At 41.0% G+C, this 26742-nt stretch overlaps 1 protein-coding gene across 3 annotated transcripts in view; it reads left to right on the top strand.

The window, feature by feature from the left end:
- The first annotated feature begins 601 nt into the window (after positions 1-601).
- The window catches only part of RNF216 (ring finger protein 216), a 125413-nt gene continuing 99272 nt past the window's right edge, over positions 602-26742 (top strand). For 2 of the 3 annotated variants that reach the window (XM_004705550.3, XM_004705549.3), the window contains exons 1-3: positions 602-709; positions 17138-17257; positions 26103-26227. In XM_004705550.3, coding sequence (XP_004705607.1) covers positions 17191-17257; positions 26103-26227 — 192 coding nt within the window. In that variant the 5' untranslated portion in view covers positions 602-709; positions 17138-17190. Of the gene's footprint in view, positions 710-17137; positions 17258-19406; positions 19540-26102; positions 26228-26742 lie in introns of those variants that run through there. The other variant, XM_045285765.1, reaches the window with a different exon arrangement.

Here is a 26742-nt window from a genome sequence, read left to right as displayed (position 1 = left end):
TTGTGAACTTAACCATAACTTTCAAGAGAACACCCCCTTTACCGTTGACGCCCCAATTTCTAGTACAGTGCTTGGTGTATGGGAAGCCCTCAGAAACTATTTATTGATAGAATGATGATGGCAACAAATGTACAAATGTGCTTGACAGAATGGATGTATGTATGGGTTGTGACAAGAGTTGTATGAGCCCCCAATAAAATGGTTTAAAAAAAAAAGAAAAAAATTTGAATGAATGAGTGACTTCCCAAAGGCAACACAGCAAGTAAGTGGCTATGGATTAGATACCCCCAGCCTTCTCTACCCAACTCTGGGGAGACAGTAGCCCCTCTTGGGGGTAAGCAAGACTCTTTTTTTTTTGGTCCTCCCGCCTAATGGAGGAGTCAAGTTTCCATGGACGGTGAGGGGGACTAGAGCAGTGACGAGGCGGCCCTCTCTATGGTCCCCTCCCTCCGCCCCTCCGCCCCAGCACCCAGCGTCGCTCTATGGTTCTTCCTGTCAGTAGTCGGGAGGGGGCGCTGTGCGCAGGCGCAAGGTGACGCCGCGGAAGGGCCGGAAGGAGCGCGGCGGCGGCGGCGGCAGCAGCAGCAGCAGGGGCAGCGGTGGCGGAGGTGCCGTCGGCCGCTGCTCTGTGTGAATTAAAAACAACAAAACAAACCTCTGCGGCCGAGTCCGCCGACACCTCTTCGTTAACCCGGGGCTTGAGGGACGAGTAAGTGCGGGCGGCGGGGCGCGCAGGACTCCTCGGTCGGCGCCGGGAGGCGGAGGAAGGCCCGGCTGTGGGGGCGGGGGTGAGACGCCGTGACTGAGGGGCCGCGACGGGGACGGAGCGGAGGCCGGGGCGGCGGCCTGAGGGCCACCTCAGCTGTCCGGGAGCGGGGGGCCGTCGCTGAGGCGGGAGCGACAAAAGAGCGCCGGCGGGCGAGCCCCGGTCCTTGCCGCTCCCGCTACTTGGCGAAGTTTCGCCGTGCGCCCCGCGGCCGGGAAGGTGCAGGGGCCGGGGGGCGGGGCGGGCGTGTGGGGTCGTTTGCCTGCGCCGCCCCGATGGGAGGGTGGCCATGTCTAAGGGAGGGAAGGCCGACGGGCGCGGGGAGCCCTCGGGTGACTTGAAGCTCCAGGCGGTGCGCCCCGGGGTCAAAGGGCGGAAGTGGGCGCCTCGGTCCGCGGACCCGGGTGGCGCGACCCCGACCGTGCCATCACCGCCCGGACGCCCCGAGAAGGAGGCGACTTCCTTGAGGCGACTTGGCCGCACCGGGCGGTGCGTCCCCTTTCCCGAAACTTCGGGAAACTTGTGTCGGCTGACAAACGTCGCCTAGAGCTTCCGGGCGCCGACTGTTCCCCAGGCTGGGAGTTCCTGGGCTCAGCCCCTCGCGGGGCCTGGGAGGAGGGGGGCCCTGACCGAGCGGAGAAGGTTCCAGAGCCCAGCCCCGCCGGGTTGCACTTAGGCCCCAACTTGCCTGAAGGCAGACCGCCTCGTTTGTTTGGGTATTTGTTTGGTGATCGCCGTTCTTGGGTGGAGGGTGTAAATCTGAGGAAAGGGCTGGAGAGCCTGAGGGCCACAATTTAGATCTAAACAAATAAACACACTCATCTAGACCCATCGCCCTCCAGTAGGTTCTGACGTGGGGTGACCCTGGTGGTTACTGCAAAAGGTAGCTTCGAATCCACTCAAGCGGAGGGAAGAGAAGACAGTCTTGCTTCCGTAAAGATTACACCCTTGGAAACACTATGGGGCAGCTCTACGTGTTAGCAGATTGCCAGGTCCTGGTTCTGAGGTGCCATGGCTTGGGGGACCTGCCAACCGTTAATGTAGCTGATTAAAAAAATGATATTTGTGCCACCCTACCAAAACACCAACCAACCCACTGCCTATGGGTGGGTTCTGACTCTTACCTCATAGGATTTCAGACACCAAATCTTTTACAGAAGTAGACTGCCGCATTTTTCCCTGGTGGTTTTGTTGACCCGATAGCCAGGCTCTGCCACTGCCCCACCAAAGGCTCCTTCCCTCGGCATTACAGCCTAGAAAACTTGTGGAACAGTTGGAGTTGGTCACATGGGGAAGCTCTTAAGTTGCAGTTGACTTCCGGCACCTATCAACAGCACTAAAGACCACTAATCAGAGAGGGTTTGCAGCCCCTCTGGAGAAATCCCTCCGAAGTAAAGGAAATTGAGATCTGAAGCTGGGAACCTGGAGGTTTCTGAAGAAAAATTAGCAAGTCTGTATTTGAGAACTAGACTATGAACTATCTAATGAGGTATACCTCTCTTAGGTATGCGTACCTCAGAGAACAGGTTTGGTTCTAGATTAGAGCAATAAGTGAATATCACAATAAAGTGAGTCAAGGGAATAGTTCCCTGTAGATTTAAAAGTTATTTTGAAAAGTTACATACTTTATCCTAGACTTTATGAAGTATGCAGTAATATGCTGAAAAGTTGGAAATATTGTGAGAATGACCAACCTGTGACACAGACAACAAAGCAAGCACATACTGTTGGGAAAGTGACAGTGATAGACACACAACGCAAGCTTGCCTTAAACTTTAAATTTGTAGGATTAATAATAATAGAGCAACACATATGGTGCTGTGTGCCAAACACTGTTATAAGCATTTCTTTTTTTGGGGGGGGGGCATTTTTCATATAATAACCCTCTCAGTGAAGGGAGGTTAGTTAAAAAACTATCCTAGTTACTAAAGGGAAGAAATAACTAAGAGTCCCCTGGGTGGTGCACTTGGTTTGTACTTGAGGTTTGTACTAGTTGGCAAGTCAATCTGCTTCCATGAAGATTACAGCCAAGAAAACCCTACCTAGTCCACTAAGGGGTACAGCCTTAGGACTAGAACCCTAGGACTTGGTTTGTAATTATCCTGCCATACCTGTGAAGGCTGTTTAGCCAAAGCCCTGAGAGTGAGTTCTGAGATGCCAAACTTCCTTGGATTTAAGTACAAAACAGGTTTGTTGTTGCTGCTTTTGTTAGGTAGTCACATTAGCTGAATGATTACAGATGCTTTAAGTACCGTATATACGCGATTATAAGCTGACCCGAATATCAGCCGGGGTACCTAATTTTAGCACAAAAACTGCATTAAAAATGTGCTGGAAAAACTCGGCGTATACATGAGTATATATGGGACTTCAAAGAAGTAATGGATGTTGTGTGAATGAACAAAGGGGATAGTCAGGAGGCGTTTTCCTCTGAGGAAGTGACACAGATAGAATTGGCTTAGCTGAACGAGGCGGTGAAGAAGATAGAAGCCCCAGAGAAAAGCTTGAAGGGAAGCAAGGAATATGGCATAGTGAAGGAACATTGTCACTGTTCATTATCACTGCAGAAAGAGAGAGAGGTAGAAGGTATCAGCTGTTAGCTGTGTTTGCGAGGGTCTCATGATGCAGCATTTTATAAGCAACTCTTACTGCTATATGAAATCATGCCAGGAGAGGAAACCTATAGGTAGTATTGGGTGAAAGGGCAAGGGTGCCATAACTTTACATAGGATTCATGTGTAGAGAAGATTATATTTCTCCCTCACCCCCCAAAGATGGAAGGAGCCTCGTGGCACTGTTCAGTAAGCATTGGGTTACAAATCAAAAGGTCTGTGGTTCAAGCCCACTTAGTCACTTTGAGGGAAAAGTATGAGGCTCTCTGCTCCCATGAAGACTTACGGCCATGTATAGGGTTGCTAAGAGTTGGAATTGATGCAATGGCAGGGTCATTTGTTTGTTTTAAGTGAACTAACTCTCTTAGTTTCTGAACTAGTTTTTAACTTGTTAAAAATCTTGCCACTAATTGAAAATTTTGAGTTTAATTTTTGGCCTGCAACCTTTCCTATTACAGAAAAACCTTGGTAGCAGGATATTTAGAGCCCTCTTAAACTCTGGTTAAATTTTCAGCCTGATTGTATTTGTAATCACGGATGCTATTGTACCTTACTTATTTCATTTTGTCTGTTTTAAAATTAACAACTCATTGCATTTTCTTATTGTGAACTCATCTGCCTTTTTTCTTAATATTATCATCCTCCAATTACTGGGTCCTAACTTCAAGGTTAACTTTGACTCCTTTCTTTTTTTTGATGCTCAATTATATGCAGAAATCCCTGCATTCCTCCTGTCATTGGATCAGTTCCAACTAGGTCAACTTAAACTTGATATTCTGTTATAGGCAGACCTCCCATTAAGGAACCTTTAACAGTAAAGTGTCTCAGTGATTAAGTGCTCAACTGCTAATCAGAAAGTTGGGTGGTTTGAACCTATCCCCCTCTGTTGAGGGGAGAGATAGGGCAGTCTGCTTTCATAAAGATTATAGCTTTGGAAACCATTGGGGCTGTTCTGCTCTAACCTATAAGGTTGCTGAATTGGAATTGACTCAACAGTGGTTTGGGGTTGGGTCTTTATGTTACCTCTGCTTCAGACTGCATGGCTCTGGGATTTTGCATTTTCTGCCACCAGGTGTCTTCCATCGTTTGTCTTATATATTGCAGGTCAATTGAATTTTCTAAAGTACAGCTGTCTGGATTGTTTCCCATTGGCTAGAAATAAAGTTAGAGCTCTCTCGGCTATCTGTTGATGCATAACCAACTACCTCATAATTATAATGGCTTAAAACAATAGTTTTAGTTTGTTCACAATTTTGTGAGTTGAGAAATTAGGAAGTGCCTGACTGGGCTTTTTTTTCCCCTGCACCTACATGGTATCAGCTGAAATGTTTAAGGCTAGAGAGGATTGCTTCCAAGATGGCTTCATCATTTTTTTCTCTACTTCATAGAGACTTTCAGAATGCAGGGCTCAGCCCCCCCCCCCACACACACACACATTCTTCTCCTGTCTTAAGGGCTTCTTCATAAGTCCCGCTAAGAGTTCTAGGGGGGAGCTGCTAATACCTTAAAGGCTAACCATCAGAACTGGTAAAGATCTTGTGGTCACTGCAGTCAGAGACCAGATTCAAGGGGAGGGGAAGCGGGCCACACCTTTCAATGGGAGGTGTCTAAGAATTGGCACCACCACAAGTTCCTTAATAAACATGCAAGGCCTTTCCAGAAATTTTGTCAGACTGATGCCTTACCTTCACTCACCTTGTCATCGTCTCAACTGGTCCTTGTATTACTTCCTGATCTCTGTTTATGCTAGCCTGTTCGCTTCTTACGGGGTTGCCCTTCTCAATCTGTTCATATCTTACCTTCCTTTAAAGCTTAGCTGAAATCTCTCTACCTCTGCTAAACTTTCTCTGACTCTGCCCACCCCCAACTGGACAGTCTCGTTCTAAGTGTGTTAGTCCAGGTTGACTAGAGAAGCAAATCCAGAGACTCTAATATATACATAAGAGAACTTTATATCAAGAAGTAATTGTGCCGAGGGAGGGAGAAGCAGGGAGGGAGGGGAAAAATGAGGAGCTGATACCAAGGGCTCAAGTAGAAAGCAAATGTTTTGAGGATGATGATGGCAACAAATGTACAAATGTGATTGACACACAATGGATGTATGTATGGATTGTGATAAGAGTTGTACAAGCCCCCAACAAATTTTTTTTTAATTAAAGAAGTAATTATGCATCACTAAAACATCCCAGCCCAGTCCAGATAAAGTCCGTAAGTTTGATATTAGCCCATTAATTCCTCTTCAGAGTCAAGCAGCACCTGCAATGACTGAATGCAGGAAGATCGTGTGGAAAGTCCTGTGGGTCCAATGGCAGTAGATGCATTTCCAGGGCTCTGGCTGCCATCAGCTTGGCTCCATGTGGCTTGTCATCAGGAATGTGAAGCAGAGAGACTGTGTCCCGCCTCCAGGGAGGAAGAGAGGAGGTCCCAGAATCCTCAAAAGAGAAGGCCATGCCCACATAAGCATCATTGGCTATGACCTGATTGACAGGCCAGACTCCACCCCTTCCCTCAATACCCTCACGTTTACAGGAGATTATGTAATTAACACTCTATTGCACTAATGACTTTATGCTTTGGAATAAAGCTAATCATATGCATTGCTTTTCTTAACTGATGGGACTCAAGTAAAGCAAAGACCTATGGTAGATTTTCCTTTTTGTGTTCTCCATGATACACGAGGAACTCAAATATATTGTGGAAAGGTACTGGAATTTTTCCATGAACTTTTTGAAGCCCACTCAATAAATGTTTGTTGAATTATTGTGTTTTTAATTTAAAATGTTTAAAGTTAATACAAAGAATGCCACTTTAGGATAGAGAAACTAGAAGCTGTAAGAAAGCAAATATGAGAGCAGAGGGATGGTCAAGGAGGGGGAAGGGTGAGAAAAGGGGAACCTAACGAGATTGGTTATATAGCCCCCCTCTCCTCCCAAGGAGACAAATAGCAGAAAAGTGGGTGAAGGGAGACAAAGGATAATGTAAGATACGAAATAACAATGTCTAATTGACCAAGCATAGGGGAGGGTGGGAGGCAGGGGGAAAAAGAGGAGCTTTTATCAAGGGCTCAAGCAGAAAATGTCTTGGAAATGGTGATGGCAACATATATACAAATATGCTTGATACAATTGATGTATGGACTATTATAAGAGCTATAAGAGCCCCAATGAAAATGGTGGAGAAAAAAAAGATTCCTAGAGATCCACATTGTTAGAATTGTTAAATCAATGTAGTTTTAAAATACGATACACTAATATTTATAATTTATTAACTAATTTTTGCAAATGTGTGTCCTAAGAGCTGTGTAAATTATCTTTTCTATGTATTGTGCATGTTATCAAAAACTCTGAAGGGGAACCCTCTACCTTCATGTTCAATAAATTGTTAAATGCTCAAAAGAGAAAGCATAAAAATAGATAACTACCCTAAACTTAGTTGAGAAACCCTTGTGGTGCAATAGTCTGCTACTATTAAAGGTTGGCAGTTTGAACTCACTCAATGGCTGTTCTGGGGAAAAGACCTGGTGGTCTGCTTCTGTAAAGATTATAGCGTAGGAAACCCGACACTCACTTTCTGTTTTGTCAGGCAGAGTTGCTTTGAGTCAGAACTGGCTTGGCTGCACACAGTCACCACCCCAAGACCATGCAGTATTATGTCCCGCATCATCGTCACAATTGTCCCTATGCGTGAGCACATTGTTGGCAGCTACTGTCAACCCATCTCTTTGAGGGCCTTTCTCTTTTTTTCACTGCCCCTCTGCTTTATCAAGCATCATGTCCTTTTTCAGGGACTGTTCTCCTGACATGTCCAAAGTAAGACCCAAGTTTTACCATCTTTGCCTCTAAAGAACATTCTGGAGTATACGTAGATGCAGTTTATAGTTAGAAATGGAGAGATGGAAATTTCTGTTGAAATACTTTTGTTAACATATGAAGGGGCTTTTTCCAAGAACCTTTTGAAGCCTCCACATGGTTTTGATAGAATACACACATATATAACTTTGTATTCAGTAAATTAGTCCTTGTGGGATCTACTCCATGGCAGTGGATTGGGTAGGAGTGGTGGTGACTCAATGGTTAAGCAACTTGGCTGCTAACCAAAAAGGTTAGTGGTTTGGAATCACTAGCTGCTCTTGAGGAGAAAAGGCCAATTGATCTGCCCCTGTAAAAATGTTGGCCGAGGAAATCCATGCAATTCTATACTGCCCTGTAAGGTTGCTGTAACTTGGAATTAATGGCACGCCCCACCAACTGCCACCAGTGTGCCTTATAACACAGAAATTTTAACGTAGATAAATAACAATACCATTTCAACAGTGGTTTATTTATTGCCACCATTGCTGCTTAAAAGCTTTCTGTAACTCTAAAAATTAGCTCCTTTAAGGTCATACATAAATAACAAAAACATGTACCATTTCTACAGTGTTTTTTTATTGATTTTCATTACTCTCAATTTTCATTAAGGGCATGGTTCAAAAATAAAACTGTACAGAGACTCCTAAGAGCCAACCTGAGAGGCAGCCCTCTGGCTGGTCTTCAACTGGTGTGTCACAGAGGCAATCTTTTTCATAATGGCGTCCCTCTAACAACTTTTCCATTGTGAAATAATACAGGTAAAGAAAAGTTTATCACAAACAACCGAATAAAACCTAGTCAATGTTGAAACTGTAGAAACAGTCATTTTATGTGTAATCGGAATTCCTTCACTCAGGCCATTAAGGTGTTTTTTCCCCCTAAACTTTTTATTGTGAATTAGGTGGTACTTTACGTATCAAGCCATTGACATTTAAAACTGCCTATGTTACATGTGGCTGTAATTGATTCAGGCTTATTGTTGTGTAGGTTTTCATTGTTATGACCTGATCACAATATATTTTTTCCATGCCATCACTGCTCTGAGTCATTTTCAGTTTGGGGGCTATTTAAAAAGATGTTGCTGCTGTGAACATTCTTAACTTGTGCCTGATGGTTATAACCATGTTGTTTTTAGGTGTCATCGAGTCCGCTCTGACCCATAGCGACCCTGCGCACAACAAAACGAAACACTTGCACAATCCTGTGCCATCTTCAGAATTGTTCCCATGCCTGAACCCATGGACGTAGCCACAGTATCAGTCCATATTGTTGAGGGCCTTCCTCTTTTGTTCTGCTTTACTAAGTAAACATCCTGTCCTTCTCCAGGAACTGGTCTCTCCTGACAACATGGCCAAAGTATATGAGACAAAGTCTTGGCATTCTTGCCTCCGAGGAACACTCTGGCCTTACTTTTTCCAAGATAGATTGTGTGTCCTTTTAGCAGTCCATGTACTTTTAATATTCTTCAGCACCACAATTCAAGTGCATCTATTTATCTATAGTCTTCGTTATTCAATGACCAGCTAGCTCTTTCACGTGGCATGTAATGTTGGGGAGAATACCATGACCTGGGTCAGGTGCACTTTAGTCCTCAAAGTAACATCCTTGATCTTCATCCCGAAGAGGTCTTGTGCAGCATACATTTTTGTAAAATACATTCCTGGCCATAGAATTGTTGGATTTTAGTATATGCACATTTTCCACTAGAGTTGATTAAGGAACTTTTAATCCTTTGCTACCTACCAGTTTATATTCCTCCCAACTATATGAACACCCCCATTGCTCCAACTCCTCGACAGCACTTGGTATTTGTTTCCTGAATTTTAGGAATTCTGTGGGTGTGTAAAGGTCTTGGGTCTCCCCTCACCCCCAACACTCGTAAACAAGTCTGAGCAGCATATTGTCCATCCAGCCATGCCCAGCCGCACAGAGGTCAATAGAACAAGGAGGAGGGTCCTGGAAGGGTGCCGGGAGGCAGGTTGATGACAAGGTTGTGCTACAGTCAGGTCTCCGGCTACTCCATGGGCTTGACGATCAAATTTAGCACTTTACCTATGGATTCCTCAGATCCAGTGCCTGTAGGGAGATGTAAGGCTATGAACGCTCCACCCTTGCATCCAGTTCCATCTGACCGGACTCCCTGGGACTCCTGGGAGAGTACTGTGCACCCAGAGGTGTCCAATTGCAGGTACACAATTTGCAAACCCTGAAGCTTCTAGTAACAAGGGACAGATTGAGAGGGATTACTTTGATATATGTGTGTGTGTGTGTGTGTGTGTGTGTGTTTGTATAAAATATAAAACCCTGGCATTGGGCTGCTAACATAGATTAGCAGTATGAACACACCTTGCCCGAGCTTCATAAAGATTACAGCCTGGGAAACCATCTGCTTTGTCCTGTATGCTTTCTATGAGTCTGACCATAGAAAGGACCAGGTTTATACTGTGGTGTTCCCACAATGTCCAAATCATGACATTTTGTTTCACAGAAATTATCATGGATATTGAGCAATGCTTATCTGCATTTGAGATTAAAACACTAATAGAAACTGCACGCAAAATATACATAGTTTAGTGAACTATTGCAAGGAGCTCTGGGGATGTAGTGGGTTATGTGTTAATCACAAGGTCAGTGGGTCAAACCTACCAGCTACTCTACCAGAGAAAGATGAGGTTTACTGCTCCCATGAAAATTTACAGCTTCAGAAACCCACTGGAACGGTTCTACTCTGTCCATTAGGGCCACTGTGAGTAGGAATTGACTTGATGGCAGTGAGTGCAGGGGTGTGGGTGTGGGTGTCTCCACCACCAGCCATCCTCACAAGCTTCCATCGATCCTGTTTCATTTGCTTCAGGGTTCTCCCCCTTTCCCTTCAAAAAAGTAACCATTAGTCCAATTTTACAATCACATAATTGTGGTGTATTTATTTTTATTCTTTTTTTTAATTCTTTCATTTATTAAGTTTTTAATTGTATATTTTTTAGGCATTGTCCTAGGCACAGGAAACATAACTCAATATCCATGCCCTCAGATTTTTAAAAAATCATTTTATTGAGGGCTTGTACAATGCTTATCACAATCCATACATACATCCATCATGTCAAGCACATTTGTACATTTGTTGCCATCATCATTCTCAGAACATTTGCTTTCTACTTGAGCCCTTAGTATCAGCTCCTCACTTTTTCCCCCTCCCTTCCCGCTCACTCCTTAAGTATTCTTTAAACTGGTTTTGCCACCAACGTATACAGCCTAGATCAGGGGTTCTCAAACTTTTTAAATAGGGGGCCAGTTCACGCTCCTTCAGACCCATTGGAGGGCCGGACTATAGTTTGAAAAAAACTATGAACAGATACCTATGCACACTGCACATATCTTATTTTGAAGTAAAAAAACAAAACGGGGCCAAAACACGCAGTGGGCTGGATAAATGTCCTCGGCGGGCTGCATGTGGCCCATATGCTGTAGTTTGAGGACGCCTGGCGTAGATGATTATTGTTTGTCCCCTTGAGTTGCATTTGATTCTTGGTGACCCCATGTACAACAGAAACACTGCCCAATCTGTACTGTCTATCCTCACAATTAATACTATGTTTTAGCCATTATTGCGAGCACTGTGCGAGTCCATCTTGTCAAGAGTCTTCCTCTATTTCTTTGACCTCGTACTGTATCAAGCATGATTTCCTTCTCTAGGCTTTCCCTCCTAACTTCTAAGGAGTACTGTATTCTGACTGTACTTCATCTGGTAGTCCTTGGTGTAGTCAATATTCTTCACCAACACCATAATTCAGATGCATCAATTCTTTTGCCTTCTTTATTCACTGCTCAGCTTGTGCATGGCTATATGGAATACCATGGCTAGGCTCAGCCAGCCATACCGTAGTCCTCAAGGTGACATGGTTGATTTTCACTGTAATAGAGTTGGTTTTTTTCCAGCAAGATCTGCACATTTGGGTTCTTGACTGTTCCTTGGTTGTGGTTCTGAGTAAATGGAATTCTTCACAGCTTCAGTCTTTTTGTTGTTTATCATGAGGATTTGGCCAGTTGTGAGGATTTGGTTTTCTTTATGTTGAGGTATAATCCATGCTCAAGATTGTAGTCTCTGGTCTTTATCAGTAAGTATAGTGCTTCAGTCCTCTTTGCTTTCAGCAAGCAAGATTGTTTCATCAGCTGCAGACCACAGGTTGTTAATGAATCATCCTCCAGTCCTGATGCATTCTTCTTCATAGTCCAGCTTTGGAATTATTTGCTCAGCCTATAGAGTGGAAGTCCAGGTTCAGAGGGCCAGCTCTAGGGGAAGGTTTTCTCTAAGTCAGAGAGGAAGTTCCTCATCTCTTTTAATGCTTCGAGGTTTCTTGATGATCTCAATGTGTCTTGGCAACTATCTTACCTTTGCTTACTTGTTTAATCTCTTATATTTCAAGAGATTGACTCAATACACCCTGCACTAGTCTTGTCTCATTACCATAACAAAGACAGCCCATTCCCCAATGGGATTATAAACACTGAAGTTAGATTTACAGCAAATATTTTTTTGGAGGATATAATTCAGTCCACAATACTAATGGGTCACCTTTCTTTGGAATGGGCATAATTTTGGATCACTTCCAGTCTTTTGGGTTGTAGATTGGGCTGCTTAACCACAGGTCTGAAATTCAAACTTACCAGTTGTTCTGAGAGAAAGAAAGGCTTTCTGCTCCCAGAAAGATTTACAGTCTTGGAAACCATAGGGTAGTAATACTCTATTCTATGGATTCTTAAGAGTCTTTTCTTTAAGACACCCTAAGGAAACTAAGAAAAATGTCTTACACCCAGAGGACTTACCAGCAGCCAACCACTGATCATAGAGACTGGTTTAAACATCATTTGTTGGTAATAAACCTGTGTATGTATGGACTGGAATCCAAGGCTTTTACTGCTGCTCTAAGTAATACCCTTTAAAAAAAAATACTTAATGTTATTTTGTCATTGTTTCTTACTGGTATAGTGTCATGAATTGAATTCTGTCACCCAGAAACTTGTATCTTATCCCCTGGTACCTGTTTCAAAATAGAGCCCTTAAAAATGCTGTCTATGAGTATGAGGTCATACTGGAGTAGAATGAGTTCTTATGCCCTTAAACTTATCTGAGTGACTTCCTTTAAGAGGAGAGGCAGACAGAGAGCAGGCCCTATGATTGCAGTGTGCTGCAGCTTCAAGCCAGGAAACCTGGGCCTACCAGAGCTGAGAGACACCAGAATGGTTCCCTAAAACCTTCTGAGAGAAAATGATCCTCCCAGCACCCTGAATTTGAATTACTAGCTGTGAGACCTATTTCTGTTTAAAGAGCCACATACCACCTAGTTCTGATACTTAGTCACAGTGGCCCTAAGATTAGAAGCTAAAATACAAAGATAATATTTGGGTATTGGCCTTGTAGCTAGAGACCTTGTTCACTTACTCATCCCAGTGGTTTCTCTATATACATACTAGTACATACACATTCTCATATAAGCACATCCTCCTGTATAATCTTTCAGTTTTTTCTTTTAGCTTTCATTGATAATCCAGCTGGAATTGATTTATATATATGATGAGTGTAGAGAATGGACTCTAAAAACACTGCTGTCAAGTTGGTGCCGACTCTTGGCTACTCTACAGTACAGGGAAGAACTGCCCATTTCCCAGACTGTAACTCTTTACAGGAGTACAAAGCCCCATCTTTCTCTGAGAGAATGGATTAAGATTTGAACTTTTTTTCCTATATGGACGTCCGTTTGATTGAGCATCAGTTAACAGACAAGACCATTTCTTCTATTCCCTTGCAGTGGCACCTTTGTTTTGATGTGGGTGACCAAATCTGTTTGCGAACCCTCTGTACTATTTTTCCATCTGCCCTTGAATTAGTACTTGAATTCTGTCATCAGTAAATTATACTTTTATTTCTTCATCTCCACATGTTAATTTTATTTCTTTTCATTGCCCTACTGCACTTGCTGTAAGCTTCAGTACAGCATTGACAAGAAGTGATGTAGATTCTCTCCTTTCTCAGAGAGCTGTTCAAGTTTTCACTGTGAGGTGTAGGTAGGAGGTTTGAGCTAGGGCTTCTGGGGCGCCTCTCATCAGATAAAGGACATTTCTTTCTAATACTCATTTGCTAAGAGTCTTGCATCATGAATAGGTGTCGGTTTTTATCTAATGCTATTTTTTTCCATCTTGGTAGATGGTTACGTGGCTTTTCTCCTTTATCACAGCAATGTAATTTACATTGATTTGGTTATAAACTTTGCACCTGTGTTCATGAAAGATGTTTTAGCCTATCTTGTGATGTTTTAATCAGAATTTAGTATCAGAGTTATGCCAGCCTCATAAAATGAGTTGAGAAATAAACACATCCTTTCCTCTGTTCCTATTCTTTAGAAGAGTGTATGTAATGTTAGTTTCTGCCTCAGATATTTGTAAAACTTCACTTGGGAAGCCTTCTTGGCTTAAGAGAATGTTCTTTGTGTGAAGATTACTAATGTGATTTCTTGACTTCATAGGGGACTATTCAGATTTTTAAATTTTATTTTTGTGTCTCAAGGAGTTCTCCCATTTCATCTAGAATTTCATGTTAATTGATAAAAAGTTATCCATAATATTCTTTATTTTTTCTGTGGTATCTGTAGTTTATCTTTTACATTCCTAATGGTAGTTTCTGTCTTCTCCCCCTTTTCACATAATTAGTCTTGCTGGAGATTGTACATTTAAAAAAAAAATTTATTGGGGGCTCTTACAGCTCTTACCACATTTCATACATATATCCATTTTGTCAAGCATACATCTTTACATATGTTGTCATCATCTTTTTTTTTATTCTATTTTTAAAAATAGTTTTATTGGGGTTCTTACATCTCTTATAACAATCCATACATTCATCCATTGTGTCAAGCACATTTGTACATATGCTGCCTCATTTTCAAAGCATTTTCTTTCTACTCGAGCCCTTGATAACAACCCATTTTTCCTCTTCCTTCACCCACCCTCCCTTATGAACCCTTGATAAGTTATAGATTATTATTTTCAGTGATTGTACACTTCATGGATAAGAAAGGAGCTGTCCCTAAACTGAACTGAGAAAATAAGTTTCTGTTCTTTTTGGGGGGATTGTTTTATTGAGGGCTTTTACAGCTCTTATAACAATCCATACATCCATTGTGTCAAGCACATAAGTTTCCGTTCTTTAAAGCTACTCACTTTTGGTTATTTCTGTATGGCAGGTAACTAGGACAATTACTTAAAACTGAGACTCTATTCCAGGGGTCCTCAAACTACAGCCTGTGGGCCACATGTAGCCCGCCGAGGACATTTATCTGGCCCGCCGGGTGTTTTTGCCCCATTTGTTTTTATACTTCAGAATAAGATATGTGCAGGGTGCATAGAAATTTGTTCATAGTTTTGTTTTGTTTTTAACTATAGTCCGGCCTTCCAACGGTCTGAGGGACAGTGAACTGGCCCCCTGTATAAAAAGTTTGAGGACCCCTGGTCTATTCCATAATTTTTTGTGTTATACATTATTTTTGTAATCCTGTAATCCCATTCCTTTCCTTTAGATTTATGCTTTTTGTTGGAGTTAATCTTTTAATAAAAGCTCTTTTGTGACAATCTCTTCGAAGTCAGCTCTCTTAGTCTTTGAATATCTAAGAATTATCTGCCTTTATTCTTGAATAGCCATCCTGCTGAATGTTACCTTGACAGATAAGTTTTTCTCACTTCTTTGAAGATAATAATTACGTTTGGCATTGCTTAATCTGAGGAGTTTAGCACCCTCCCCTCCCCTCTCACTCTCATTCCCATACCCCTAATGGCTCCACTCTTTTTGGTCCTTTTCTCTGTTGTTCAGCCCTGAAATCCACTCATCCTGTAGGGTTAGCATCTTCCTTAACTTCTTTGTATTTCTCTACCATGACTGGTTTATGCAGGAGGAAGGTGAGGCTTTCTGCTGTCATAAAGGCTTACAGTTTGGAAACCCAAAGCATCAGAATCCACTTGATGGCAGTGAGTTTTTCAGCTGGCCTATCAACATAAAATAGCTTGATTTTGTCACCACTGTGCCTTTCTTTGAGCCCTGCTGGTGCTGTGCTTGAATTATTTGACTGCTAGCTATAAAGTTCGCTGTGTGAACCCACTAGCTGCTGCAGGGGAGGAAGGTGTGGCTGGCTGATTCTCTGAAGATGTGTAGCCCTGGAAATCTCAGTTCTACTTTGACCAGTAGGGTTGCTATGATTTGGAATTGGCTCCATGGCATTGGTTTGGTTTGGGTGTCTTGTTTTCTTAAAGAAAAGGAAAGGAGAGGGATACAGAAAAGCACATGCTATTCAGATTTAATAAATGTTAATGTTTTTCCATGCTTGCTTCAAATAGATATGTGTGTGTATATATGTTAAAGATATACATAAAGTTCAGACTTCATTCAATTCCTCTTTCCTAGCAATAGCTATTCTTTTGATGTTGGTGACTTTCACTCATGTAGTTTTTTTTTTTAATCGTTTTATTAGGGGCTCATGCAACTTTTATCACAATCCATACACACATCAATTGTGTAAAGGACATTTGTACATTCATTGCCCTTGTCATTCTCAAAACATTTGCTCTCCACTTAAACCCCCGGCATCAGGTCCTCATTTTTTCCCCTCTCCCCACCCCCACCCCCACTCCCTCTTGATCCTTTATAAATTATTATTTTGTCATATCTTGCCCTGTCTGACGTCTCCCTCCACCCACTTTTCTGTTGTCCGTCCCCCAGGGAGGAAGGTCACATATAGATCCTTGTAATCTGTTCCCTCTCGTGTAGTTTTTTAATATAATACTTATATGTGTTTATTGTATTTTTAAAGAAATGTATATAAATGAGATCAAACTTATTTTTAGTTAACTTGTCTTATTGTTGTTGTTGATATAATTGTTTTGCTTTATTGTATGGATTTTACTTTTATTTTTCCTTGTGCTATGAAGCCCCGGTGGTGTAGTGTAACTATAAAGTTACAGTCTTCGTAGAAACCTATGGTGGGAGGTCTCTATGAGTCACATTGACTCACAGTGTGGCAGTGAGTATCCCTGTACCGGCATCAAAAAAGGTCATTTTCAATTAGAAATTTTGTAGAAATAAACATCTTTGTCCACATCTTCTATATTAGGCATGTGTCCTGGTGCACTTGTATGTGTTGTTATAGGTCAGTGGTTCTCAACCTTCCTCATGCCTCCACCCTTTCATACAGTTCCTCATGTTGTAGTGACCCCCAGCCATAAAATTATTTTCATTGCTACTTCATAACTGTAATTTTGCTACTGTTATGAATCAAGCGACCCCTGTGAAAGGGTGGTTCGACCCCCAAAGGGGTTGCGATCCACTAGTTGAGAACTGCTGCTATAGGTAATATATTTAGGAATGCAATTGTTCTGTCATGGGAAATGTACATCTTTAACTTACTGAGTTTTTTGCCAGTTAATCTAAAATATCTGATCCAGGTTCCTCTCCAAATTAATTGTATTAGACTTTCCATTTTTCTATTATTTGCTTTATTTCCTAGCTTCGTGGCTGTAAATGAAGCTCATTGTTTGATTTATCTTTCTCATTACTGGAGAGTTTGAGTGTTTTTTCTTGTTTATAGGCCGTTTAGGTTTTGCTATTTTGAGTTGTCTTTGGACAAATTTGGTTTTGATTTGTTATGTTGTTCGTATCTGGCTATTCTTTACTAGTTCTTTTTGTTTCTTTAAATATATTTCTTTAAAAATGTACTTTCATTTCCAGGCATTTTTTAGTTGTTTGATGGTTTGTGCTTTTATTTCAGAGTATTTTCAGCATAAACGTTGAATGCTTCCTTGGTCAGACTAGTGGGATGAGTGTTGATACTCCCTCGCCCTAAATGTACCTTTTTTTCCTTTCTCAGATGTTTTGAAACAACTGGTCACCATGCTTAGCAATTAGCAGGCACATGTGAAAATGGCAGAAGGTGACAATAACGAAGAGGTAATTCACTTGAACAACTTCCACTGCCACCGGGGACAAGGTGAGTGAGTCATTAGGTTGGCTCTTAGTTTCTTCTTCTTTACTGCATTGCTTTTTCTCTTAGTATTACAGATAGAGCTTCTTAAAATGGACATTTTGCACCATTTAGAATCCTAGGATGTTTCATTTTTAGGCTTCTGGATATTGGAAATAATTTGTTCAACTACAATATGTGTCAAATGGCTGACACAAATGAAGTTTAAGAGGGTCAGTATGAGTTGGAATAGATTTGATGGCAGTGGATTTTGAGTTTGGATGGCATGTCGATTGATAAGCTATTAACACAAAAGTTACAAATGCACAGTCATTGGAGTCTAAAATATAGGATCATGGAAACAGTGGCAGTTCTCTGATTTGAAGTGGCTTCAATCGCCTTGAAGACAACGAGTTTGGGGTTTGGGTTTGCAAAGGTCTTCTGGGTGCGTATTCTCTAAAACTACCGAGGGTGCTTGCTGCTGAAGCCATCTTGGTGTCATACTATGCTAAATTTCTATTTTACTAGAAAATGCTGGTGTAACCTCATGAATTTTAGGAACCATGCTCTTTTGTTTTAGACTTATAGCTAAAGTTTTGGTAAATTTATAGAGTCATTAAAAAAGGGTGGGTACTTGCAGTTCTTAAATGGTTATAAAATTTCCTTTTAAATTTTAATTCACATTTAAACTTGGGCTAAAGGAAATAGATGCTGATAAGTAAGAAATAATTCATACTTATGCATCTTGTGCAAGCAGAAACTTCATATAAGAGAATGTTCTGGTTTTTCCGTTGCTAATATTTTGTGTTTTACAAAAATTATTTTTAAGGTAAATTAAAGGCTTTTTCTGTGCCTTAAAATTAAGGACATTTTATTAAGCAAATAAATTGAGTAAAATAATTAAAATAGCTCAATGTATGCAAGTTATAAGTATAAAAATCAGTGCGTTTTAGAACATTTTAACCATAGTATGGAGCCCTGATAGTGTGGTAGTTACACATGGCTGCGCTCTGCAAGGTGGGCATATAGAAACCACCACAAACACCACGGGAGAAAGACTGGGCTTTCTAGTCCCCTAAACAGTTATAGTCTCAGAAACCAGGGGTGGGTTGGGGGGTGGGTGTGTATTGCTATGAGTCAGCATTGACTCAATGGCGGTGAGTAGTTTGTTTTTCTGGAACAGTAGCATGTAATTTAGTAGTGATTGAGACTATAATTGTGATTCAGAAAGTTAAATTTTGTTATAACATGAATATATAATCACTACTAAATTTTAAAAATGTGTCTGTATAGTTAATGTTAAGGTTGTTGCTTTTTAATTGAGTCTTAAATATACTTGAACAATGTTTCCTTAAGAACAACCAGCTCTTTTTTTCAAATTACTGACTCTGAAGGTGTATCTTCTCTTAGATGTTATGTGCACTTTGCATCTAGCACAATATTTTTTTTCAGGCATGAAAGTTGTTTTTGTTAGCAGTGTTAATAATTTTTATTAAGGAAACCCCGTAATTTTTTTAATCGTCTTTTAATAAGTGCACATGTTTTAAGTGTATAGTTCAATGACATTTGACAAGCGAGTGCACCCATATAACCACTGCTTCCATCCAGACAGGTTTTCTCTGCAGGTGCTCCTTATCCCATTCTGGCCTCTGGAACCACTGATTTAGGGTTTTTTGTTACCATAAATTTTCATATAAATGAGACTATTTTACTCTTCTGTATCTGAATTCTTTGGCTCAGCGTGATTTTTTAAAAAAATAAGATTCACTTAGACATCGTAGTAAATAGCAGTAGTTCATATATTTTTAATGCTGAATCATATTCTACTTTCCTGCCCAGGACTTAAAATCCAATGGCTTTAAAAAATGTAGGTGACCAAAGAAAGGTTGACAATACACAGATTGGAAAAGATGCATCATCAAATAATCATAGACACTCTTTCTCACCACAAAAATAAACAAAATAGGGGTTTGTATGCCAGAATAGTATCAGATGAAATAGACACTTGAGCCAGAAGTATTATGAGAAATAATAATTATAAAAATGTCTATGGACTAGAAAGATAAAACTTAATTTCAAATCTCTGCACAATTATTAACATGATGTTAAAATATGCAAAACAAATTGATAAAAACTAAAAGGAGAAATGGATGAACACACCTCGTTATCCCTTTAGAATGGACCCTCATGAGGTAGAACTTCCAGAAGGGCTGACTGAGGAACTTGGCGAATCCTTCCCCTAAAGCATGACAAATCTGTACAAAATGACCAGAACAACCACTTAAGGACTGGAAACCGGCCCAAAGCATGTAAGAATTGAAAAACATTTATTCAAGGAAATCTACTGAATCGTGAAAGTCTGTGGTAATTTAGCCTGGGGCCACTTCATTCCCTCCTTTTTCCACATGCAGCTCCTTTTGTTCTGAATGGTGGGGTATTGATACCTGAATGAGTGGGGCTGGCCCCAGAAGACTGCTTGTAAAAGGGGCTGGCTGGTGGCTCTTTGGATCAGAGTGTGGAAAATTCCATATTCAGCAGCCATATCATAATACCAATCTCAGTGACAATGAGGGAAGATCAGTATTTCGGCCAGTTGAAGTTTTGATAAAGGTTAGGGCAAGCAGTAAGTCATTGAGAAATTTAACAGAGTGATTGGAATGAAGTAGCCAAAGAGACCTTGATAAGTTCTATGTATCCTTGATTATTTGTAAACATAAGGCAATATATGTGTGTAGGAGAGACCTAGAGGGTCCTAGCAAGTTATTCATCCCTGGCTGAGTGTGAAGCTTTACTAATTCTTTTATGCAGTAGCAGAAAGCAAAAGGCAGGGTAGACTTAGAAAGTGACTGACTTAGAATGCTTTCTGTAAGCCACAGAAGATCCATTGGTAAAACCTGGGAAGAACAACACCAAAAAACACCTGAGCAAAGATAATTATAGCTGTAGGATGAGCCCACTTAAAAAGTACTTTGCATGGAAATAAAACCACAAGTAGCCACCATCCTTGAGGAAAGAAGATTAGAATCCAGAGTTGTAGTGGGTATATATTTAATAACCTACTGTTATCAAGTTTTATTCCAATTCATAGTGATCCTATTAGAATTTCAAGTCTGTAAATCTTTTTTTTTAAATCATTTTATTGGGGGTTCATACAGCTTTTATCACAGTACATCCATCCATCCATTATTTCAAGCACAATTGGATATTTGTTGCCATCATTGTTTTCAAAATATTTTCTTTCTACTTGAGCCCTAAGACTGTAAATCTTTATGAGAACAGATAGTCTCATCTTTCTTCCAGGAAGTGGCTGCCAACCTTTGATTAGTAGTCTAATGTTTTTCCTCCACAGTTGTGGGATATGAAAAAGCTGTTCCCCAGCTCATCTCCCCCATATATGTCAGAACTAGGACACTGCTTGCAACTAATGGTAAATGATCGTCTAGATAGCTCCCTGAAGGCATTCAGTCATCCAGAGCAGTCAGACTACTGTCTGGTCCACTGTAGGTGGGGCTCACACCCTATTGATAGGATAGTGATTGTTTCCCTGGAGAGCTTAGAACAGGTCAAACCTGGTCAGTGACATCCAAAGTTAGACTGCCATTCTGAATCTAGGATCCGCCCATCTTCTCATGTATATCTCCAATCCCTCCCCTTCCTATTAAGCGTATACCCCTAAATCACCCCCCTCCCCTTAGTGTATTAGCTATGTACAACCCCGTCCTGTGACATATGCCTTTACCTGTAATCGGGGATGTATGCACCAAAAGATATATAACCCTTGGTTAGAAATAAATCACTCTCAACTCCAGCCCTGTCCCCTGTCCTCTGGTCCTCTTTCCCTATTCCCTCTCTCCTCTCTTTCCTGCCCTTCCCACGTTCCACATCCCCACATAGACCACCAAGCGGGGCTGAGGTGAGCATGCTACCATGAGATGTGTCTGTCTCCTTCATTTTACTTTCTCTCTTATCTTATTCCATATGACTTTACTATAATCTTTATATATTATAGCTGTCCAATTGCGCCTGCCGGACCCATGATGGTTTGTTAGGGGCTGGCTACTCTGATACACAGTATCACTCTTAAAGATACAATTATCAAGAAATTGTGAGGCATACAAAGAAACAGGAAAGTCTAACTCATACATCAAAGCCAAAAAAACTCACTGCCATTGAGTCGATGCTTACTCAAAATGACCTTATAGGACAGGGTAGGACTGCCCCCTGTGAGTTTATGAGACTGTGTGTTTTTTGTGGGAGTAGAAAACCCATCATTCTCCCTTGGGGCCGCTGGTGTTTTTGATCTGCTGACCTTGCAGTTAGCAGCCCAACAACATAAGCACACCACCACCAGAACTCCTTGGCTAATAACACAGGGAGGTAAAAACAGTCGATAGAACTTGTCTCTGTGGAGATCCAACTGTTGAATTAAAGAGACAGATTTCCAATCACATAATAAATATGTTCAAAGAACTAAGCACATTGCTATTGAGTAGATTTTGACTTATGGTGAACCTTATGTGTTACAGGGTAGAACTACTACATAAGATTTTCCTAGCTGTAATCTTTGTGGAGGCAAATCATCAGACTTTTCTTAAATGACACTACCAAGTGAGCACAAACCTCCAACCATTAGGTTCATAGATGATTGCAAAGTTTGCTCTACTCATGGATTTAAAAGAAACCAAAGTTTTAAAAATATTGCAATACAATGAAAGTTCTAGTCAGGTTACTCAACATCAGATCTGACCTGACAGGTGAACAGGCATACTTGAGGATGGATTGATAGAGTTGATCCTGTCTGTAGAGCCCAAGGAAAAAGAATGGGAATTGGGACAAAAGTACCAAAGGAATAGGAGCCCCATAAGGGAGAGTAAAGAAGAAACAATATCTGGAAACATTTCAAAATCGAATAAAAATGTCAAATCTACTCATCTAAGAAACTCAGCAGGCTCCAAAAACGGGGGTGGGGGGGTGGGGGGGAAGTACACTGGGTGCACTGCTATCCTGAGATACACTTTGGTTTCTTCATGGATAATCAGTGATTGGGGTTCTGGCTACATAGAGTTGAAGAAGAAATGTGAGAATCTCATCACAATGTAGACTTGAAAGCTTCTCATCTCTGCCTTTAGAACCTGTGTCCCTGAGAAAAGATTGAAGTTGTCAAGGATTTTGTCTTTCTTGGATCCACAATCAATGTTCGTGGAAGTGAAAGTTGACATCAAAAGACATATTAAATAAATCTGCTGCACAAGACACCTTTAGAATATTGAAGAACAAGGATGTTACTTTGAGGAGAGGACTAAGGTGCACCTGACCCAAGCCCCAGGGTATTCTCCCTTGCATCATATGCGTGTGAAAGTCGGACATTGAATAAGGAAGACCGAAGAAGAATTGATGCATTTGAATTGTGGTGCTGGAGAAGAATATTGAAAGTACCATGGACTGCTAAGAGGACAAACTGATCAGTGTTGGAAGAAGTAAGGCCAGAGTGCTCCTTGGAGACAAGGATGGCAAGATTTCATACTGTGGACATATTATCAGGATATACTTGGTAAAGTGGAGGGGCAGCGGAAAAGAGGAAGGCCCTCAATGAGATGTATTGACACAGTGGCAGCATCAATGGGCTCAAGCATAGGAACAGTTGTAAAGGGTGGCACAGGATCTTGCACTGTTATGTTCTGCATAGGGTCACTATGAGTTGGAGCAGACTTGATGACATCTAACAACGATAGCATGTTCTATGCTTTTTTTGTTTTTTAATCATTTTATTGGGGGCTCGTACAACTCATCACAATCCATACATACATCAGTGTGTCAAGCACATTTGTACATTTGTTGCCATCATCATTCTCAAAACATTTGCTTTCTGATTGAGCCCTTGGTATCAGCTCCACATTTTTCCCCTCCCTCCCTGCTACCTCTCCCTCATGAACCCTTCATAATTTATAAATTATTATTATTTTGTCATACCTTTTTTTATTTTGTCTTACACTGTCCGATGTCTCCCTTCACCCACATTTCTGTTCTCTGCCCCGCCCCCCGGAGGTTATATGTAGGTCCTTGTAATCGATTCCCCCTTTCCACCTGTTCTGTGCTTTTCAACTATTAAATTGAGTTGCTGGATGACAGACCCTCTGCTGTCTCTCTGCTGAATCGCTTCACCTGTAATGCTCTTTTCCAAAATTTTATTGAAATCTCATATACTATCATTGTCTTTCCTAATGTGTGTATGCAAATTTCTGACATTTTCGTGGAGTTTCAGGAGATAATGATGCTTTTAATAATTTGGGTTTATCTTGCCAGATTTAACTGGAAGTCCTTTGTAATGCGCTTTTCAGGGCCTGGATTTAGTTCCTTGTTAATATTTATTAATTTACTGTGAAATGGAGCTATGGCTTGGTGAAAAAACATTGAACCTGAAATCAGTGTGTCAGGCACTGTAATATAAGCTGTTTATAGGGACTTTCTCTGTTAACCCTCAATTATTTGAGTTAGGTGCCATTGTTACCCCATTTTACTATTGAGGCAGTGGGTGATGAAAGAGGTTAAGTGGTAGCACTTCTTATTTATCCCTAGCATATGTGGTGGGACTGAGATTACCCCAGGTGGTCTGACTTGAGATTCTACAGGCTGACCCACTGCTGTAATGGCCATGTCTGCGATCACCACAAGAATGAAGTGAGATTGGTTTTTAGGTTGCTTTATAAATTGTAGTGTGCAGTAAAATATATGCGGCATTAAGAAAGACATTAGAGCTTTAATGGAGGAATTTCAAGTCATGATAATGATGTCTCTTTTTTGTTGTTCGATCCCATTGAGTGGGGTTTTTTTTGTTTTGTTTTGTTTTTTTATATAATTTTATTGGGGGGGTTCATACTACTCTTATCACACACAATCCATACATATATCCATTGTGTCAAGCACATTTGTACATTTGTTGCCATCATCATTCTCAAAACATTTGCTTTCTTCTTGAGCCCTTGGTATCAGCTCATTTTTTCCCCTGCCTCCCTGCTCCCCACTCCCTCATGAATCCTTGATAATTTATAAATTATTACTATTTTGTCATGTCGTACACTGTCTGACGTCTCCCTTCACCCACTTTTCTGTTGTCTGTCACCAGGGAGGGGGTTATATATAGATCACTGTAATCAGTTCCCCCTTTCTACCTCCACCTTCTCTCTACCTTCCTGGTATTGCCACTCTCACCACTGGTCCTGAATTCATCTGTCCTGGATTCCCTGTGTTTCCAGTTCCTATCTGTACCAGTGTACAGATAATTATGTCTCTTAAAAAAATTTTTTTTAATCTTTCCAACCTTTTTTTTCATTGCCCATTCTAACCTTTAATATTCCCAACGAGCCAGACTGGAGGGAAAAAATATGTGTTACACAGTAATTAATATCTAACATGATATCATAAAAATAGCTGTCTTATGTCTTCTAGGTCACAAAAGGGTAGGAGAAGATCAAGATCAACATCCTAAGGCTGATCCTTAGGAGGTATAGAGGTCAGAGATACCTCCATCCTCCACTCTTTTTACCAATCTGACACCAGCTGTCCATCCCACAGCACTCTGGGCTTTTCCGCTGAGTTTGATAGTTTATTGCATTGGCCACACGGAACTCACATAGTGTGGGGTTTATTAGGGAAGTAACAAGTCACAATTCAGGATCTCAAATCACTCTGGATTCAGTTCTTCAATCAAGATAATAACCTCTTCTTAGCAGTGCCTGTAGCCTTGCCTTTTTTTCTCTGGCCCTTGGCCTCTGAGCCCTGTGGTCTCTGCCATGCTTGGGCTAGAGGATGGCAAAACTAACCAATTCTACTTAATAGGATTCCGTATATCGTATTTGCATAGTCCCATCCAGTCATTTTGTAAACGTTGCAAAGACTGGTTAGAGCAGTGGTTCTCAACTTTTCTCATGCCGCGACCCTTTAATACAGTTCCTCATGTTGTGGTGACCCCCCAACCATAAAATTATTTTCATTGTTACTTCATAACTGTAATTTTGCTAGTGTTATGAATTGGGTAACCCCTGTGAAACGGTCATTTGACCCCCAAAGGGGTCTCGCCCACAGGTTGAGAACCACTGGGTTAGAGGGACTGTATTAATTAATTCACTGTATCATATTTATCTTCGTGCTCAAAGAGTCGAGGCCTTAATCATGATTACACATTTAGATGATTATTTTAACTCTAGTTATATTTAAAATGATGCCAAAATAAACTCATTACCACCAAGTTGGTTCCAACTCATAGCAACCCTTTTGGACACAGTAGAACTGCACCTGTTTGTTTCTAAGATTGTCCTTTTTTTTTTATTTTTTATTGTATGTGTTTTTTTTTGTTTATTTTTTTAAATCAATTTATTGGGGCACATACAATTCATAACAATACATAGATCAATTGTGTAAAGCACATCTATACATTTGTTGCCCTCATTATTCCCAAAATTCCCTTTCCTCTTGGGTTCCCGGAATCAGCTCATTTTCCTTTTTTCCCCTCCCTAAGATTGTCATTTTTTATGAGAGCAGAAAACTTTCTCCCAAGGAGCAGCTAGTGGTTTTTAATCACCAACAGCTCAGTAAGTAACCCACTATGACACCTCACTCAAAAAACTTACTGCTATCAAGACAATACTGACTCATAGCGACCTCCTGTGAGTTTCTGAGACCATAACACTATGGGAGTAGAAAGCTACATCTTTATTCTGCAGAAAGGAACATTAGGAAAGTTAAATTACTTACTGTCATACTAACAGATGTTAACTTGGCTTTAGGCTTGTGTGTCTCTAGGTCAACATTGAACTAATGGACTGAAAGTGATTGTGCTGGCTCCTAAGTAATGATGTTCTCTGCTTTCCTGTAGACTGGATCAATGTCAGAGATGGACCCATCACCATATCTGACTCCTCTGATGAGGAAGGGATTCCAATGCTGGTCACTCCAGCCCCTCAGCAACACGAAGATGTGGATGATGTCATCCTGACAGACGTAAGTTCACTTCCCCTGGAGAAGCTTTATTGCAAGTCAGTGGTCTTATATTCAAGCCACATCTGGAGGGTAGTGTGGCCTTGGAGAACAGCTGTTCCGTAATTCCAGGACAAGTCCCTTTTCACCTATGTGATGTCCATTTAGCTATAGAATAGGCAGTAGAAGCTGTTATGTTTTGAGCTGTGTCAGTCCTGAGTTGATACACTACTACTGTAACTATTCGTATGTGATAATGTACAGCATTGTAATGCATTTTCCCAGTCAGAAACTCACCTCTCCCTTATTACTCTGCAATTTTAAGTAATGAGGTTTGGCCTGCCTTCAAGTTATAATTTAGAGCTTCAATCTATGGACGATCACTTTGATTCTTACCATAACTGTGTTTGATCAAATTTCAGTATTAAGATAAATGTGAAGAACAGTCTTTACTTTAAGGCATGGTTTTTATTTTTTGTGTCTTTCCTGTCTCATAAGCTTTCTGTAAGTACAGACGTAGGTATGTAGACCCAGGCCAA

The sequence above is a fragment of the Echinops telfairi genome, unplaced genomic scaffold, assembly GCF_000313985.2.
Source record: "Echinops telfairi isolate 266 unplaced genomic scaffold, ASM31398v2 ScPeMD7_5;HRSCAF=22, whole genome shotgun sequence".
Taxonomy (NCBI): domain Eukaryota; kingdom Metazoa; phylum Chordata; class Mammalia; order Afrosoricida; family Tenrecidae; genus Echinops; species Echinops telfairi.
This window is presented reverse-complemented; position numbering and strand designations above follow the sequence as displayed.